We start from the raw sequence: 18,426 nt of genomic DNA on the forward strand, positions 1-18,426 counted from the left end.
CCCTCGACGCCAGCAGACGCTTGGCAACTACGACGCCCAAGATACTTCGCGACTCCTAGTTCGGAGTGCGCTCTGATACGTTTCCGGCCGGTGACGCACTTCCACTTCGCTGGGCGCGCGGTGGACGATCTGGAAAGCAGAGCGCCGATTTGGCCAGGGCCTCGCGGTTCCTTAGCCCGGCATGGCCTCCTCACGAGCCTCCTCCACGGTACGGAGCTCCGGATCGCAGTTCAGGCCGGTCCTATCCCAGAGAGGGCGGGGTCCCCGCGGGAAGGGGCCGTTACCTTGAGGGTCAGGGCGGAGGAGGAAGACTTGAGGGACCGTAGCGAGGAGCTTAGCAGCCTTTTCCTGATGTCTAAACGCCTCAGTGTGCCGCAGCTCCTTCTGCACCGATCTCACTTCAGCCCGGAGCAGTGAACGCTTTTTATGACTGCTCCAAAACACGGTGCTTAGAAATGGAGACATGTCTTGACTTAAACTGTATGACTCGGGACTTAACGATGAGGCCTCCCAACTTCAAATGGGCTCTGGAAGTATTTGAAATGTGTATTCCGGTAACATTGTGACTTGGTGCATCTAAAACCGCCATGATTGTTTGGGGTTATTCTTGGTACTTGTCCAGTAATGGGCAGTTATTTTTGTAAAACCGAAGATTGCATTTCCAATCCAAACGGGCCCCAAAGCAAACCAGATACTTCAAACAGAAGCTGATCCGTTGTATTTGTCTGCCAAACTTAACGAGAGCCTGAACTCGCACAAAGTCAATCTTGACGGATACCCACCTTGTCCTGTAGTTTTTGGAGAAATTAGAATGAAAGCATTAGCTTCGTTCTTTTGGGAAGCATGGTTTACTCGGATTAAGCTTTAATCGGGGTCTTTGGTTTAACAGGCAACTAAAACTAAAGCACCTGATGATTTAGTTGCTCCTGTTGTGAAGAAACCACACATATATTATGGAAGCTTGGAAGAGAAAGAGAGGGAACGTCTGGCCAAAGGAGAATCTGGGATTTTGGGAAAAGAAGGACTCAAAGCAGGCATTGAAGCCGGAAATATTAATATAACCTCTGGTAAGATACAAATTGTGAATCATCTTTCCTTTTTTTCTTTTTTTTTTTGGGGGGGGGGGGGCGGGATCCAACCCAGGGTTTTTGCATGCTAGGCAGGTGTTCCACCACTGAACCACACATTTCCATCCTTTGGCTAGTCAGTTGCCTTTGAACTCTCACTCCTGCCTCCTCCCAGGGACTAGAACAGGTGTACACCACCGTGCACCTTTAATGATCCAATTTTCTTTCTTTCTTTCTTTCTTTCTTTCTTTCTTTTTTCTGGTTTTTTCGAGACAGGGTTTCTTTGTGTAGCATTGCACCTTTCCTGGAACTCACTTGGTAGACCAGGCTAGCTTCGAACTCACAGAGATCTGCCTGCCTCTGCCTCCCGAATGCTGGGATTAAAGGCGTGCGCCGCCGCCGCCGCCGCCGCCGCCGCCGCCGCCGCCGCCGCCGCCGCCGCCGCCGCCGCTGCCACCACCACCGCCTGGCTGATCCAATTTTCTGATGAACACCTTCCCAGACCACATAACATTAAGATTTATAGGGTCAAAACCTTCCTTTCTTGGCCTGGGGAGCTAGTTCTGGTGACAAAAGGTTTGCTGTGCAACCATTAGGACCTGAGATTGATTCCTCAGAACCCCTGTTGTTTTGGTTTGGGTTTTGTTTTTTGGCGGGGGTGAGGAGTTGGAGATTTAGCTCAGTAATAGAGCACTTGCCTAGCAAGCACAGGGTCCTGGGTTAAGTCCTTGGCTCTGTGTTTAAAAAAAAAAAGACAAAATTTTAAAAAAAGAGCTGGAGAGATGGCTCAGCGGTTAAGAGCACTGGATGCTCTTCCAGAGATCCTAAGTTCAATTCCCAGCAACTACATGGCAGCCCATAACCATCTATAATGGGGTCTGATGCCTTCTGGCATGCAGGCATACATGCAGATTTGTTTTGAACTTGATTTTGGATTAATTGTTGGTCACTGCCCCTTCAGAAGCCCTTCAGTGTTGCTGAATTCTCTGTGAGCCCCACACTTAGACACCACATGGCACCTCCGTCTGGTTTAAGAAGCTCTACTCCAGGACACGCAGCCTCTGATTGGAAGTTGTTTCTAATTGTCTCTCTCCCCCGTGTTGCCTGGTCTTCGCATAGGGGAAGTATTTGAAATCGAGGAACACATCAGTGAGCGGCAGGCGGAAGTCTTGGCAGAGTTTGAAAGAAGAAAGAGAGCCCGACAAATCAATGTTTCCACGGATGACTCAGAGGTCAAGGCTTGCCTCAGAGCCTTGGGAGAACCTATCACACTTTTTGGAGAGGGCCCTGCTGAAAGAAGAGAAAGGTGTCCTTTATAAATAGTTACACTTTTGTTCTAATTACAGGGTTTTATGGACTGTGAAGAAGGTGCCAGCTTTCCTATCAATCCCTTTCCTGCTCTCCTCTGAAGTTGTTTGTTTGAAATGCTGGGGGGGGGTGGTCTTGTTTTCTAAGATGTATTTTTAATTATGTAAATCTGTGTGTGGGAATGTGCACATGAGTTCTGGTACCCTGGGAGTCCAGAAGATGGTGTCATCCCCTAGAGCTAGAGTTACAGGCAGTTGTGAGCTGTATGGTTTTGAGAACGGACCTTGTGTCCTCCTGAAGATCAGGAAGCACTCTGTAACTGCTGCACCATATCCTCTGGCCCTGGTCCACAGCATTTCACTTTCTGTTTCTCTCTCACCTTTTAGAGTCATTTTGTTTGTTTGAGAATAAGTACCACTTACTCACAGATCCTTTCTCCTGTGAAGTAAGCCTCCCCCATTTCCTGTGAAAGCCCTTTTAAAGGATGCTTTCTAAAATCCTATTTATTTGTGTGTGTCTGTGAAGATGCGGTGTAGAGGTCATAGAACAACTTGTGAGAGTTGGTTCCCTCTCATCGTGTGTCCCATCTGTCTGTATCATTGGGTCCCTTAGGTGAATGCCTGAGTCCCAACTGCCACTGCCTTAGCTCAGGGCCACCACTGTGGCTTGCGCTCGCTGTGACACTAAAGCCTGGTTTTCCACCTTTATTCTTCCTCTCCCGCCTGTTGCCACATCACTGTCCTTGCAGACCCTCCCTCCTGTGTATAGCATGAATAGCTCGGGTGACCGGGTGACCGGGCCCCCACATGAATTTCCACAGGCCGTCTGTATTCCACATTCCAGCTCTACTGCCCATTTGCAGGTCTAAGCTCAGCCTGTTTTCCTGACTGTTGGCCTTGACATTTCCTTACCCACTGCCTCAGCTGTCATCTTTCTGTTTGGACTCTGGCCTGAATGAGCACTTGACAACACCTTTTCTGGAAAGCCTTTCCTGGAATCGGCCCCACACTCCTCTCAAGCCTGGATTCCATACTTCTTCCACATTCCCTTCACATGCTGCCCACTGCTGTCCAGTACTGGTGTAATGCACTGTGGTCTGTAGTCCCTTCAGAATCAGTCTTTAGTTTTCGTGGTGGTGGTGGTTTGAGACAGGCTCTCACTATATATCCTTGGCTGGCCCGGAGCTCACCACCACACCTGCCTTTTAATTTTTATTTTATTGAAACAGGATCTCAGTGTGTGGCCCTGACTGGCCTGAAACTCATTTTGTAGACCAGGCTAGCCTAGAACTCAGGGCGATCTGCCTACCTCTACTTCCCAAGTACTGGGGTTCAGGTGTGTGCCATCAAGCATAGTCCCTTTGGAACTATTCTTCCCTACTCCCACCCTCGCCCCCAGACAGGGTTTCTCTGTGTGGCCCTGGCTGTCCTGGGACTCTGTAGCCCAGGCTGGCCTTGAACTCAGAGATTCGCCTGCCTCTGCCTCCCAAGTGCTGGAATTAGAGGCGTTCACCACCATGCCCAGCTTGGAACTATTCTTAGTCATTAAATATACTTAGCCCCTGAATCAGTGCCCTCCACATCATGGCATTAAGTGGATTCCAGCCATCCTTAAAGACTGAGTGGCAGCCATGTATAGGCCAGTTGACTAAATGGAAGAGAACAATTGCTGCTAGCTGCATTAGGGAGCCTTCAGATAAAGAAGGAGGAGTGGGGGAGGTCTGGGGAAGATTAAGGAGTGCACAGCCTTCCCCTTTGCTGTGTGGTCTTGCTTGTTTTCCTGCTTTCTCTCATCCATAGTCGTCTGAGGCCCAAAAATCCTGACTGGGAAGATGCCAGAAGTAGACACTATATAAATTTTGAGTTGCACACCCTTCTGAGGGATGTAGTGCAGTGTCACACCATCCAGCTCTGTCTTTCGGCTGTGTCCTTCCATTAGTGTGCAGGAGAGTAAGATAATTTTGAGAAGGAGAAAGAAAACACCCTGTTCGAATAATTATAAAAATCTGGGTTTTTGTTACTAACGTTTTACCTTGCCTAATTTATGAATTAAGCTTTATCATAAGGATAGATGAGCTGGGGAACAAACACAGTATGGGTAGGGTTCATTGCTCTCTGTGGTTGTTGGCATCTGGGGACCTTGACATGTCTCTCTCACAAGTGGTGGTGGGGTCCTGCTGGACCTTTTGACAGTCTTATTTCATCCATATTGGTTTCTGACCTTTTTTTTGTTACAGGTTAAGAAATATCCTCTCAGTGGTTGGAACTGATGCCTTAAAAAAGACTAAAAAGGATGATGAAAAATCTAAGAAGTCAAAAGAAGAGGTAAAATGTAAAGAAATTTGAGGATAGGTCTTTCTTTCCAGTGCTATGCTTTGCTAGGATGAGGGGAAGTGTCTACAGGTTCTGCCATTTGGGAATGGTTGATGACACAAATTGGTAATTTTTATTTATTTTTTTTTTTTTAATTTAATTTTATTTTATTTATTTATTTATTTTTTTTTTTTTTTTGGTTTTTCGAGACTGGGTTTCTCTGTGTAGCTTTGCACCTTTCCTGGGACTCACTTGGTAGCCCAGGCTGGCCTCAAACTCACAGAGATCTGCCTGGCTCTGCCTCCCGAGTGCTGGGATTAAAGGCGTGCGCCACCACCACCCGGCTCAAATTGGTAATTCTTATACAACTGAATGGTGTTGTAAGTTCTCCATTCAGGAAGGCACCGTGGCCCTCTTGATGTGACTCAGTAAGAAACCAGAAACTAGTAAGACATCAAGGAAGAAAAGTAGGAGGCTGGAGAGATTGCCCAGTCCTTAAGAGTGTACACTGCTCTACAAGAGTCACCAACACACAACTACCAAGCCGTCTGATGTGGTCTTCTGACCTCCATGGCACCTGCGTTCACATGCATATCCCCCATGTAGACACATAACACATAGTTAAATCTTTTTAAAGAAAACAAAAGGCAATTAATAGAAAGAACATGTGCCTGCTTCTTTCCATTACTGAATCGATTCACTTTCTTTGTGAGCAGTTACAATTGAGAACAGCAAGTGTGCTTCAGACCTAACATTTCTTCTGTTAATTCCTTTTCAGTATCAGCAAACCTGGTACCATGAAGGGCCAAATAGCCTAAAAGTGGCCAGACTGTGGATTGCTAATTATTCACTCCCCAGGTAAGCAGAGGTCCAGAAGAAAGAAGCCTGTCATTTCAGGGACTGGGGTTAAACTCTGATGGTGGTGTTTACTGTATGGGATTTAGAAGTAGAGAGTGTACAGACCCTTGTTGGTAGCTCCTTTAGTGATGATGTTTATGGGTCACAGGGCAATGAAACGCTTGGAGGAGGCCCGTCTCCATAAGGAGATTCCTGAGACAACCAGAACCTCCCAGATGCAAGAGCTGCACAAGTCTCTCCGGGTAAGATGCTCTTCACTATTGTCCAGTCTCTTCCATTAGTAGAGATTCTGTTTTGGCCCCACCCACAGGAAGGTAAAGGCACATGCCACCTGATGGATCGGTGATGTCGGAGACACTGTCAGCTGTGGTGACAAGAACATTCTGTGCTTTGTGCTCCCAGAGACCGGGGCTTCTGCTCTTGACTGTTCCCTTCTCATAGTTGGTCAAGCGGTGCTTAGATTTTCTGTGTGCTTTTGTTTGTGTTTAACTGATGTAAAAGCTAATGAAGTACCCTGGCAGAGCACTCGGGAGGCAGAGACAAGTGGATCTCTGAGATGGAGTCCAGCCTGGTTTACAGAGCAAGTTCCAGGACAGCCAGGGCTGCACAGAGAAACCAGAGTGAGGGGGGTAAAGGGGGTGGGGGAGCGTTCCAGATGAGCCTTTATGCTGTTCTTTCCATTCCTTCAACATGAGTGTCATCTGTTGATGTAACCAACCGTCTTATTAAAATAAAAAACACAGAACCAATGTAAAAAAGAGAAAGCCGAGAGGTCAGAGCTCAGAGCTAAAATCTTACCTCCTGCAGTGCTCCTAGCTTCCCAAAAGAGAACTACTTCCTGTGTGTCTGTCTTTAAATAGTCTTTCTGTTCTGCCTTCTCATTGGTTGTAAACCCAAGCACATGACTGCCTCGTCACTGCCTGTAAATACAGCCCTCCAGGTCTTAAAGGCGTATGTCTCCAATGCTGGCTGTATCCCTGAACACACAGAAATCTACCTAGCTCTTCTACCAAGTGCTGGGATTAAAGGTGTGGGCCAGCGGGCACCGCCGCCACTGCCGCTGCCGGTGCTGCCACGCTCTTGCTGTGGCTCTAATAGCTCTGACCCCCGGCAACTTTATTTATTAACATACAATGAAAATCACATTTCAGTATAAATAAAATACCACCATAATCATCTGACAGCAGCAAAGTGTACAAGGTCTTGAGGTGGATTACACTGGGAGGATGTTGCTGCTGCCTCCTCCTCTATCCCAGCCCCATAGCCCCCATTTTTTCCCAGAAGTGGAAAAGCCAAAGAACTCTTAGATTAGCCTTTGAAATGATCACCTTTTGTGTTGTTGCTTTTGTTTTTCAGTCTTTGAATAATTTCTGCAGTCAGATTGGAGATGATCGGCCAATCTCCTATTGTCACTTTAGTCCCAATTCTAAAATGCTAGCCACAGCTTGTTGGTAAGTTCCATTTTACAGTAACATTTTTCTGAATTGTGCATGGGTTCAGGAAGAAAAATTGCCTTTGTCTCAGATGTCTGTCCCTCTGTCCTCTTCCTCTGCTCCTCTGCGGCAGGTGTCATGGCTCTGCCTGCTCCTAGGCACGGGCAGAGCTTCTGCTGGGCAGGTCTTACTACTCGTGAAGGCCCCAGAGATCCGTGACATGTAATGTCTCTCATGTTCTTCCACTGGTGTCTTGGAGTAGTTCATATGGGAATTTATAAACCAAGTATGTATTTATAAACCTTAGTCCAGCTTTGCTTTCTTAGTTCTGTGGTTTCACTGAGGTAGGCTATCCTTGGAAGCCTCGGTGCCTTTATCTGTACCATTGGTACAGTAGCTAATATTTGCCACACATTTGATAAGAACTTGGTAAATGTTAATTATTAGTCTTATCTTTGCTTTGTGCATATTACCACATATACAGGAAACTCAGGGTGTATGATCGCTTTGGTTTTGGGGTGCTGGGGTATGTGTATGTGTGGTGTGTATGTATGTGTTTATGTGGACCTCTGCACATGTGCGGTTCAATATGTGTATGCATGTGGAGGCCAGAGGCCAGTGTTGGACATCTTCTTCCTTCCCTAACTGCTCTCCACATTATTTTGAAACGGTCTCTCACTATACCTGGAATTATCACTTCACCTAGGCTGACTGGTCCATGAGCCCCAGGGATTTGCCTGTCCCTGTGCGGGGTTGCGGGCATTACATACTGAACTTTTACATGAGTGCTGAGAACCTGGACTCAAATCCTCATGTTCGCATACAAGCACTTTGTTGAGTATGTGAGCCAATTCCTGGACCCTGTTCGTGGCTGTCTTAGAAAGAGGAAACTTAACATTGACTGCAGAGGAAGGCTTCAGTGGGCAGAAATCGAAGCTGTGCTTCAGGAGAAAGCTAAAGGCTAAAGCACTTGGTAGATGGCAAAATCCTGCTTGGATTTCAGGTCCTGCCATTATTGACCCAATTTAATTTTTCTCCCATCCCTAGCAAGTTGACCTGTACATTAAGACTAGCAGCTTGCATCCCATGGTAATCTAGGAGGCCACTGGTTGCCTAATAGCTGCTGTAGCTCTCTTTTCAACAAGGCTTTGCTTTTCTGCTGGCCACTGTCAAGTGTGTAGGGGCAAGACAAAATTGTCCTTCGGTGATGTTATGAAGGTGCCTTTTCCTTCCCAGACCAACCCTGGCTGAGATGCTTTCCTTTGTGTTTGATAGGAGTGGCCTTTGCAAGCTCTGGTCTGTCCCTGACTGCAGCCTCCTTCACACTCTTCGAGGTGAGTGACAATCTCGGGAGCTCTCCTTCTTTTCTCAACAAGTCTGTTAAACAGTAAAACTCCAGTTAATAAGCGCACGCATGCGCGCGCGCGCGCGCGCGCACACACACACACACACACACACACACACACACACGTGTGTGTGTGTGTGTACTCTGTGTACATATGTAAGTGGTGGCAGAGACCAGCTGAAGGTGTCTGATTCCCCGGAGCCGGAGTTACAGGCAGTTGTGAACCACCTGCAAGAGCAGTAGATCTTTTAACTGATGACTGTCTTTCCAGCCCATGCATTTTATTTTTATTTGAGTGAATGTGTGTGTTTTTCTCTCCCCACAACACCAGAATATTAGGACTTCACAACATGCAGTCTGTTATCTTGTCCAGCCAAACAGGCTTTTACAGCATCTAAATTAAAAGACACAAAGGTTTTGTGTCTTTTTTTTTTTATTTGGTTTAGTCTTTTGAGAATGGAGTCTTGCTCTGTTTCCCAGGCCTTCCTTCAGTTCAGTATCTTCCTGCCTCAGCCTCCCAAGTGCTAGATTTATTGATAAAGTCCACTATGCCATTTTTGACCTTTTTCCCCCCCTAAATTAAAAAAAAAATGCAATTTGAGTATTTGTTTAAAACATTTCTTTTGGGGACTGGAGGATGACTCAGCGGCTAAAAACATGATTGCCTTTACACGGAATCTGAGTTCAGTTCCCAAAACACACGTCAGGTGGCTCGCAGTGGATCCCGTGACCTCCATAGGCACCTGCGCTCATGTGCACATACTCACACATATACATGATTTTAAAATAAATCTTAAAAAACAAAATAAATAGCTGGGCATGGTGGCACACACCTTTAATCTCAGCGCTCAGGAAGCAGGGGTAGGTCGATCTTTGTAAATTCAAGGCCAGCCTGGTCTTCATAGCAAGTTCCAGGCAGCCAGAACTGCACAGAGATACCCTGTCTCAAAAATAAATAGATGTTCTTTTTTTTAGTAGTTGACTAGTCACTTTAACATTCCCTAGTTTGTACTTTTCCGTGTTCTTTATAGTAGCCTCTGTTTGCTCATAGGTTATGAAGAATAAGAACCCTCTAACTCTGCTCTCCTTTATCTCTTTAGGCCATAACACAAATGTAGGAGCTATTGTATTCCATCCTAAATCCACTGTCTCCTTGGACCAAAAGGATGTCAACTTGGCCTCTTGCGCAGCCGATGGTTCTGTGAAGCTTTGGAGTCTGGACAGGTGATTATTACCATTCTGCAGTCCATAGTGCCATCCCTAAAGCAGATGTGCAGATGACTAGGCCTTTAGGTTTAAAATGGGACATTTAACCCCAGACATGCTCCAAGAGTCCAAGGAGCTCACAGAAAATAGAAGATGTCTTTCTTAGACCATTTTCGTTCACAGAAGGTGTGCTGGGATTTTCTTTCCTTGCTGGCTTTGGGCTTCAGTTTTTGCCTTTAGCATAGGAGTCACTGATTCCCAGCTCCCATTATTCTAAAACAATCCAGTTTAACCTACATGGTACATTAGCAGTAGCAACATGCAGTTTTGTAGATGGGCTAAAGGTGATCATCTTGGCAGCCTCTTGGATCTGTGCACACAGCCACAGAGGAGAGGGACGTGAGGTTCTGTCTGGCAGTACAGGCCACTGGTGTCATCCTCTGCCTAGGATGCATTTTCCAACTACAGCACGGTTTTCTCTCTTCATGTGGGCATGTGGGTGTTTTTACTAGTCCACTCAAATTTTGGAAGTATACTATAATCTGAAAGACATTTGAATGTTCATTTTCTTTCCTAGAGAAAGCATAGCAAAGTTTTTATTCCAGAATTTTCCAAAGCACTAATTAGCATCTGCAGTCTTTGCTAGATAGGGTCTCAGCTACTAGCATGGCAAGTTTTAATTGGCTTTTGTAATATCTAGCGGTGCTTGTCCCCATAGGGCGCTGGTTGGGTCTGTGTGTGCTCGTTGACAGCACTCCCTTCTAATTGCCCTCTTTAGACTCATGTTTATTTCCTCTCTCTGGTGTCTCAGCCTTTCTGTTGTTGCTAGGTAGCAGAAATTAGTGGCCATCCAGAGGACTGAGTCACTCTAGCTTAGGAGTTCTTTTTTTTATTTGAGTCTTTGAACAGGCTTAACAGATTATCTGGAACCCATTGGACCAAAACTGATTTCAGTTTCCACACCTCTACCAAAGTATATTTTCTTTTTTGAATACTTTGATGTGGTGGAACTATTTTGCTCATCAGTCTGAAGAACTTTTCTCTTATCCTCGATGGAGAATTTATCGGCACACTGAACTGAGACAGTGATCACTTTACTCTGTGGTCACAGAAATAATCCTCCATCTTTCAGAACCTTAGCAAGTAGCTTAAATTACTGTTATCCCTAAGACTGTAACCCACTGCAGGTGCATTTCCAAGTTAGCACAGCCGTGTGCAGGTGCTGTCAGCCCCTGTGCTGCTCGCTCTGCAGATGCTGTGTACAAACTGCAGCGTGGGTGTGTCTGCACAGCAGCAGTAAACTGAGGGGCTGTGTTTAACCCGTGTGTTTGGTTCCTTTCAGTGATGAACCAGTGGCAGATATTGAAGGCCATACAGTGCGTGTGGCTCGGGTAATGTGGCATCCATCGGGGCGTTTCCTGGGCACGACCTGGTAAGCCATCTGTTAGTGTCCAGTTTGTACAAGCCTGTTGGTTTTGATAATCCTTTTCAGTTATGTGCCAGGTAAATATATAGAGCAAGGATCTTCACTTAGGACTTTCTCAAACTTCAGTAATAGAATCAGAAAGAAAGAGGCCAAAAGCCGTCAGAGCAGAGGATGTTTGCTTTCACTCTCACTGAGTGCACTGCACTCTATGGGAATGGCTCCCAGCTGGCTGTGATGGCTCACACCTACCGTCCTAGCACTCAGCAGGCTAAAGCAAGAGGATCACAAGCTCGAGGCCAGCCTGGGCTACATAGCAAGACTGAAAATAATAAAATAAAATAGAGCTGGGTGGTGGTGGCGCACGCCTTATATCCCAGCACTCAGGAGGCAGAGACAGGCAGATCTCTGAGTTCAAAGCCAGCCTTATCTACAGATCGAGTTCAGGACAGCCAGGGCTACACAGAAACCCTGTCTTGAAAAAATAAATAAAATAGAAATGCTAATAAATAAAATTTCTCTGTGCCAACACATTGACTTTCTAGTTCTGTAGTTCTCTAGTTTAGCGAGGCTTAGTTCTACTAAAAATCTTTTTCTTTGAGGTTTAAGTAACATACAATAGGACGGGATTGTTTTATTGTACAAGTCAACCATGACAAGTGCACACCGCCTATAGCCCACACCCTTACCATTGTAATGTTTCTATCACCCAACAGAGTTCTCTCCCACCCCTTCTTAGCCTCCCCTTCCAAAGCAGCCTCTGACTTGACTTGCTCACTCAGCCTGTTTATAGTCATGTGTGCTGTTCAGCTGAGCAGCAGTGTGTGGTGTGTTTGCCAGTTTATGTGTTCTCTTGATGGGCACCTGGGCATGTTTCTGGGGTGTGGCTAGTCAGGATAAAGCTACTATAAATACTTTTTTTTCTTTTAATATATGTCTGTGTGCCTCGTGTGCCTCATGCCCACAAAGTCCAGAAAGGGGCATTGGATCCCCTAGAATTAGAGTTACACATGGCTGTGAGCTGTAATGTGGGTGCTGGGAATCAGACCTGGGTCCTCTGGAAGAGCAGCCTGTGCTCTTAACCACTGAGCCGTCCCTCCATCCCTAGCTATAAATATTCTTATTGAAGCTTTTTGTTTTGTTTTTCCTTTCTCTTGGGTAAATACCTGGGAGTACAATTGCTAGTTCATAGAGTAGATGTATATTTAGCTTTCTTCAAACATTCAGGCAAACTGGATTCAGTGCCACAGCTTGGGCCAGCCTGGCCTTCATGGTGGGACCCCATTCCCCAGAGTAAAGACGTGTGACCAGCTGCTTTGGCTGCTTTGTCAGTGTTTGCTGTTGTCGGTCTTCTATCTCACCCATTGCAGCTGGCACATAGCAAACCTTACGTTATTAGTGTTACTGCCCTCACAGCTCTTGCTGGTGAGGATTTGGCCGTGTGCATGTCTTCTTTGGGGCAGGGTCCAATTACTGTGCCTTTTTTTTTTCTTTTTTTCTTTTTTTTTTTTTTTTTTTTTTGGTTTTTCGAGACAGGGTTTCTCTGTGTAGCTTTACGCCTTTCTTGGATCTCGCTCTGTAGCCCAGGCTGGCCTCGAACTCACAAAGATCCGCCTGGCTCTGCCTCCCGAGTACTGAGATTAAAGGCGTGCACCACCACCGCCCTGCTACTGTGCCCTTCTTGAGTAGACTCGAGTTTATTTTTTCTTTTTTTCTTCTTTTTTTTTTTTTTTTTTTTTTGAGACAAAGTTTCTCTGTGTAGCTTTGGACCCACCTGCCTCTACCTCCCAACTGCTGGGATTAAAGGCGTGTGCCATCATCACCCAGCTGAGTTTATGTTTTCTGTATTTGTACTGCCATAGCCTGTGTGCTGCCATCATTGAAGATTTCTATTAAAAATGCTTTAGCACCCTTAGTGAGACCTGATCATGTATATCTGGGTCTAGTCTGTATCTGCTCTATGTGTCCATCTGAATTTTTTTTAAATGCCAGCGTCCAATTGAGGCTCTAGTAGATACACAGATGCTTGCTGGGTGGATGAAGGAATACAGCACTGGAATGAGGGAGGGAAGCAACAATAGTCTTTGCTGGGCTGTTCGTCAAGAATTGCGTTTTTGTTTCTGCTGGTGCCTGAACCCAGGGCCCCGCACATACCGGGCGAGCCCCACGCCCTCCTATTGAGCCCTGACCCCAAACCGGGGAATTCTTTAATAATAGCCGCTCAAGTAAAGTCTAGAACGTTCTTGATCTCCCAGATGTCATCTAAGACATAAAGGCTTGAATGGTGAGGCACTGTTTGTGCCAGAGAGGAACGTGGTTGAGTGACTAGTTTCAGGAGCATGAGCTGCGCTGCAGTTATTTGTAGTACCTTGTGGATAGTAGACACTGAATCAGTCTGCTGGTTTATTTATTTTGAAGTTACGACCGTTCGTGGCGCTTGTGGGATTTAGAGGCTCAAGAGGAGATCCTGCATCAGGAAGGCCACAGCATGGGTGTGTATGACATTGCCTTCCATCAAGATGGCTCTTTGGCTGGCACTGGGTAAGATTTCCTCCCCAAAGCAAGGGGTGGGCAGGCCAGTAGTCTCACCTCTTAGGCTTCCCTGCTTCCTGTGGAACGGGATTCGGAGTACTCACATGTATGTTGTTTCTTCAGGGGACTGGATGCATTTGGTCGAGTCTGGGACCTGCGCACAGGACGGTGCATTATGTTCCTAGAAGGCCACCTGAAGGAGATCTACGGGATAAATTTCTCCCCCAATGGGTAAAGCACATTGAGTGAAGGGAGGGCTCTGGTCATAGATCGTACTCTTTGGTCCTGACTGTGGTACTTCTGATCCACAGCTACCACATTGCGACGGGCAGTGGCGACAACACCTGCAAGGTGTGGGACCTCCGACAGCGGCGTTGTGTCTACACCATCCCTGCCCATCAGAACTTAGTGACCGGCGTCAAGTTTGAGCGTAAGCTTTGCCCTGGTTTGCAGCCTTGCTTCATGGAGTGCGTGCCAGGGTTAGACCTAGACCTGGAACCTCTGTGAAAGAAGCAAATGTTAATCTCTTTGCCTCTGCCATACCCATAGACAAGGCTGTGGCAAAGCATGCTTCTTGAGGCAGACTCCGGTGAAGGCTGTTTCAGTATGTCTTCCATGGACGGTGGGGCAGGCACTCAATGCTTGATGTTCCTGAACAGACTGTCCACCAGGGAAAGAGCACATCGCCTTCCTACCGTTCCTTGGGTGTCCTCAATCTGCTTGTGACTGCCTTCTCTTGGAGGCCCCCTAGAAATGCAGAATCTATGTATTGGGTTTATCTGAATGCAGAAATAATTTTCCTTTCAAACTAACACGTTTGGGCAGATCTTTGGGTTGTTAGACTCTTTTTGAATACTTAAATTCTTCCTGCCTGCTTCATTTCTCCTGCAGCTATCCATGGAGACTTCTTGCTCACGGGTGCCTATGATAACACAGCCAAGATCTGGACCCACCCAGGCTGGTCGCCGTTGAAGACTTTGGCTGGCCATGAGGGCAAAGTAATGGGCCTAGACATTTCTTCTGATGGGCAACTCATAGCCACTTGCTCATACGACAGGACCTTCAAGCTCTGGATGGCAGAGTAAGCAAGACCATGGAAGGCCTCGGACCTTGTGCTCTCACCAAGGAGCCATTTTCCTCAGAGGAAAAGAATTGTGCTGTGGTCTGTCCTGTTTTCTGCCAGATACCACGTGTAGGATTGGATTTTCACGTCGGCCCCACTTCTGAGTAGCCCAGTGTCTAGATGATCGTGGTTAGTGCAATCCTCGTCTCAGGTTCTGCCATAAACTGTGTAGACATTGTTTAGACTCATCACTTTTGAATGCCTTCCCACCTCTCTCGGTACTCAGGATTGTGGCTATTCTTCCTTCTTTTTTTCTTTTTTTGGTTTTTTCGAGACAGGGTTTCTCTGTGTAGTTCTGGTGCCTGTCCTGGATCTCGCTCTGCAGACCAGGCTGGCCTCAAACTCACAGAGATCCTCCTGGCTCTGCCTCCCGAGTGCTGGGATTAAAGGCACCACCGCCCAGCTGTTCTTTCATTTTTAAGTTTTTTAATTTGGCATTTTGAGACAGGGTCTGTCTATTTAGCCCTGACTGACCTGGAACTTGTGTACATGTCAGGAGGCCTCACATTGTAAGTGATCCTCCAGCCTCTGCCTTTCAAGTGATGGCATTCCAGAAATGTGCTGCTGCCCCTGACAGCTGCATTGTCTCTGTAGCGTGGTATGTGCTCCCTTCTACACGTGATCCAGCAAGAAGACAGCGGACTATATTTGAAATTCCCCCGTTAAGAGGGCATGCTGCTGCTGTGCATTGGTTGAGCAGGACCTGAGGGCACGCTCCTCTCCTGCCCCTGAGAATGAGATGTCAAGCAGTAGACTGCAACTGCATGATGGTTCCGCAGCAGAGATTTACCCTCTTCCTGTGGAGTTCACAGAGGATGTTAACTACATCACGGAACTCGGAACTGAACACATCTGCCTTGTTGGGGGAAACCTCTTCCATTTGCTTTGAAGTTTGGCATTCTTCCTGATAAGACAAGGCCACTGGATCCAGATTCAAATGAGTTTTTAGAAAACAAACATGATGTCTGGTACAACCTCCTTCTGTTGATTATTTAAAGGGTGTACTTTCTGTATTAAAGGGTACTTCATTGACAAAGTAAATGAGGGACAAATCCCTAATCTAGTTTGGGCATTCCCAAACATAAACATTTTTTCCTTATTATACACTTGCTGAGAGTAAAATCCTACCATAAAAATGTCTTTCAAAGGATTCTTTTCTAGTTCATCCTTTTATGAGTCTTAACCATTAGTCCAAAGAGGTTCCCTTTTTTAGTTTTGAGATCTAATGTAATTCCAGGTGTGAATTGTTCAGTTTCTATCACTGTTCACAGATTTTTATGGTGGGTTTTTCAGGGGGCAGGGGATAGGTTTTTTTAAGACAGGGTCTTGTTTTGTAGCTCATATTGGCCTCAGACTCTTAATGCTCCTGCCTCTGCATCTCAAGGTTTGTAAATTACAGGTGAAGGGGTGGTATTAACAGCCTTTGTAATGCTTGGCCTAGGAGAACATATTACAGTGAACTGTGTGTCTGGGTTCCATAATTCTTCATCAGTCTTGTGATTATCTCCACCTTCCCATTATGGGCATATATCCTCAGCTCCAGAATTGCACAGTAAATCCACATAAGAGTAATTTCAAAGAAGGTTGTGTATAGAGTAAAATTACCATGGACTTATGGTGGTGTCCCCTCCAGTATTCAAAACTACACTCTACCAGCTTCCCGTTCTGTTCTGCTCTTCTGCAGATTATGGATATGTGGTATAGAGCAAAACATGTTGTTCTTGGTTTTCTGTTTTGTATTTTAAGATAGGGTCTTACTATGTAGCTCTGGCTGGCCTGGAACTTGATGTATTAGACCAGACTGGCCTCAAACTTAGTAATCCACCTGCATCTGCCTCTCAAGTGTTGGGATTAAAGAGGCTGCCCACCACACCCAGCTAAACAAATTTTAATCTGATTCCAGTTATAACTAAACATTTCCTCTATAGCTGTAAGCTCAGGTCTACCCTTCTCTTGGCACTTACTGCCCTTGACCTGTTGGGTTCCTATGATAGTGTGCCATGGAAAGGACCTTTTTCTTGACTTTCTTGTAGTGTGTGTAAAATGATGAGACTGGTGTGCTACCCTGCAATCAGGATCTAGCACTCCAAGTTCCCCTTTCTCTGGTTTAAACTTTACTAGGACATTTTGGTTGTTCCAAGAGAGCATTTCAGTTGGAAATGCTCTGTGTAAACCTTTGTAAGGAAATGATTAGTGGAGCCTGAACGGCAGAACCACTGTTTATCACTTAACCCTGCCTAAGTGGTGCGTCAGGCACACCAAGACAGCTCCTTCTCCTAAGATTGCTGAGGTGGAGCGGGGTGGAGGTGGCGCACGCCTCTAATCCAGCACTCGAGAGGCAGAGGCAGGCGGATCTCTTGAGTTTTAGGCCAGCCTGGTCTACAGAGTGAGTTCCAGGACAGAGGACAGCCAGTGCTACACAGAGAAACTCTGTCTTGAAAACACCCCCCAAACCCCCCCCCCCCCAAAAAAAAAGATTACTGAGATGTATTCCATTTTTATGGGCAAAACAGACTCAAGTGACCTGCTAGATTACCTGGCTTGTAAGTGGTGGAACCATTTGAGACTGTGAAGTGATTTCACAGAGCCTTATGGAGAAGGTTGGACACACGACAAGGCCAGGATGGCACATGTGGCCTGGTTGCTAGATAGCATTTTCACCTTTCTTGTAGATGCCATTGACAGATCACTCTGACTTATGAAAAATGGAGTTCTTTTTCCACTCCTATCTTGACTTGGAGCCTGTTGCTGTTGCTCAATGGATTTGTATTTCCGGAGAGGTGTTACTGCCCCATAGAACCAGCACAGCCGCAGGTCTATGTCCCCAACCTTAGCACACCCAAAGAAGATGTTCCTGTGTGTTTCTAGATGTGTGTTGCTGTAAGTGGGTGAGGTGCTTGTTAGGATTTGGTTCAGAAATGTCCCTGGCACTGTGGTGTGCCATTAAACCCTCGGGACAGGACCCGGCTGGTGCCGATAGGTCACCAGCTTCTGTTCCCAGCTGCTCTCTGCCTCCTGGTGTGCTGTGATGTAGCAAGCATCTGCAGCAGGCTCCCTGCACAGCTCTGTACCCTCTGAAACCGAGTCGGAGTCGAGCTCGCCTCAGGTTGTTTCTGTCAGCTATTGTCACGGTGACATGAAAGTGACTCACTCACACTGCCCTAGGGTTAGAAGTAATGTGTGAAGTAGAAGCCAGCACCCTAGACAGACTTCTGTCCAGTGTAACAAACTTACCAACTAGTTTTGGTATAGCCACCATCCTAAGAATCTAGTTAGTTAATTAAATATGCTAAATTTAGCACTTTTGGGCTTTGTGATGTTCTACCTTACTGAACTTCAGTTTCTTTATCTATAAGATAAAAATAGCGGGGCGGCGGTGGCACACACCTTTAATCCCAGCACTCGGGAGGCAGAGCCAGGCGGATCTCTGTGAGTTCAAGGCCAGCCTGGGCTACCTAGTGAGTCCCAGGAAAGGCACAAAGCTACACAGAGAAACCCTGTGTCGAAAAACTAAAATAAAATAAAATAAAATAAAATCTAAGTTCTATTCTTACAGAAAGGACTCCAGCACTTGGTAGCTGGATAGCCCTGGCCTGAGCCTGATCCAGCACGAAGCTTTCTTGGTCCCGGGGCTCGGGAGGAGGGAAGATGCTCCTTCTTGGGTTCTTACCAGCTCCTCTCTGCCCATCCTGGTTAGCTCAGAATGTGGTGAGGTAGCTGCCTAACTTAGTTGCCACCAAGTTAAGAAGCAAAAGTGCAGAGAAATGAAGTCCGTGGGGACGGAGTCGGCGTCAGCGCAGTTACCTGGTGCGGTCAGTG

At 46.3% G+C, this 18,426-nt stretch overlaps 1 protein-coding gene across 1 annotated transcript; it reads left to right on the forward strand.

Annotated features, from left to right (window-relative positions):
* Window positions 1–14: 14 nt before the first annotated feature.
* Prpf4 (pre-mRNA splicing tri-snRNP complex factor PRPF4) lies at window positions 15–15,747 on the forward strand. Its single transcript, XM_006979529.4, has 14 exons — window positions 15–208; window positions 890–1,067; window positions 2,187–2,373; window positions 4,612–4,699; window positions 5,466–5,545; window positions 5,694–5,787; window positions 6,902–6,996; window positions 8,254–8,312; window positions 9,424–9,547; window positions 10,872–10,961; window positions 13,371–13,493; window positions 13,608–13,715; window positions 13,796–13,914; window positions 14,376–15,747. Exons 1-14 carry the CDS (start codon window positions 182–184, stop codon window positions 14,567–14,569), a joined length of 1,566 nt encoding a protein of 521 aa, XP_006979591.1. The 5' UTR covers window positions 15–181; the 3' UTR covers window positions 14,570–15,747.
* The last annotated feature ends 2,679 nt before the right edge of the window (window positions 15,748–18,426 follow it).

This window comes from Peromyscus maniculatus, chromosome 2 (genome assembly GCF_049852395.1).
Source record: "Peromyscus maniculatus bairdii isolate BWxNUB_F1_BW_parent chromosome 2, HU_Pman_BW_mat_3.1, whole genome shotgun sequence".
NCBI lineage: Eukaryota > Metazoa > Chordata > Mammalia > Rodentia > Cricetidae > Peromyscus > Peromyscus maniculatus.

Excerpts from the sequence above, each read along its gene's own strand:
- Prpf4 (XM_006979529.4), top strand. The coding sequence starts at position 182 with ATGGCCTCCTCACGAGCCTCCTCCACG. Across the intron at positions 6,997-8,253 it reads ATGCTAGCCACAGCTTGTTG|GAGTGGCCTTTGCAAGCTCT; the intron begins GTAAGTTCCATT and ends TGTGTTTGATAG. Across the intron at positions 9,548-10,871 it reads AAGCTTTGGAGTCTGGACAG|TGATGAACCAGTGGCAGATA; the intron begins GTGATTATTACC and ends GGTTCCTTTCAG.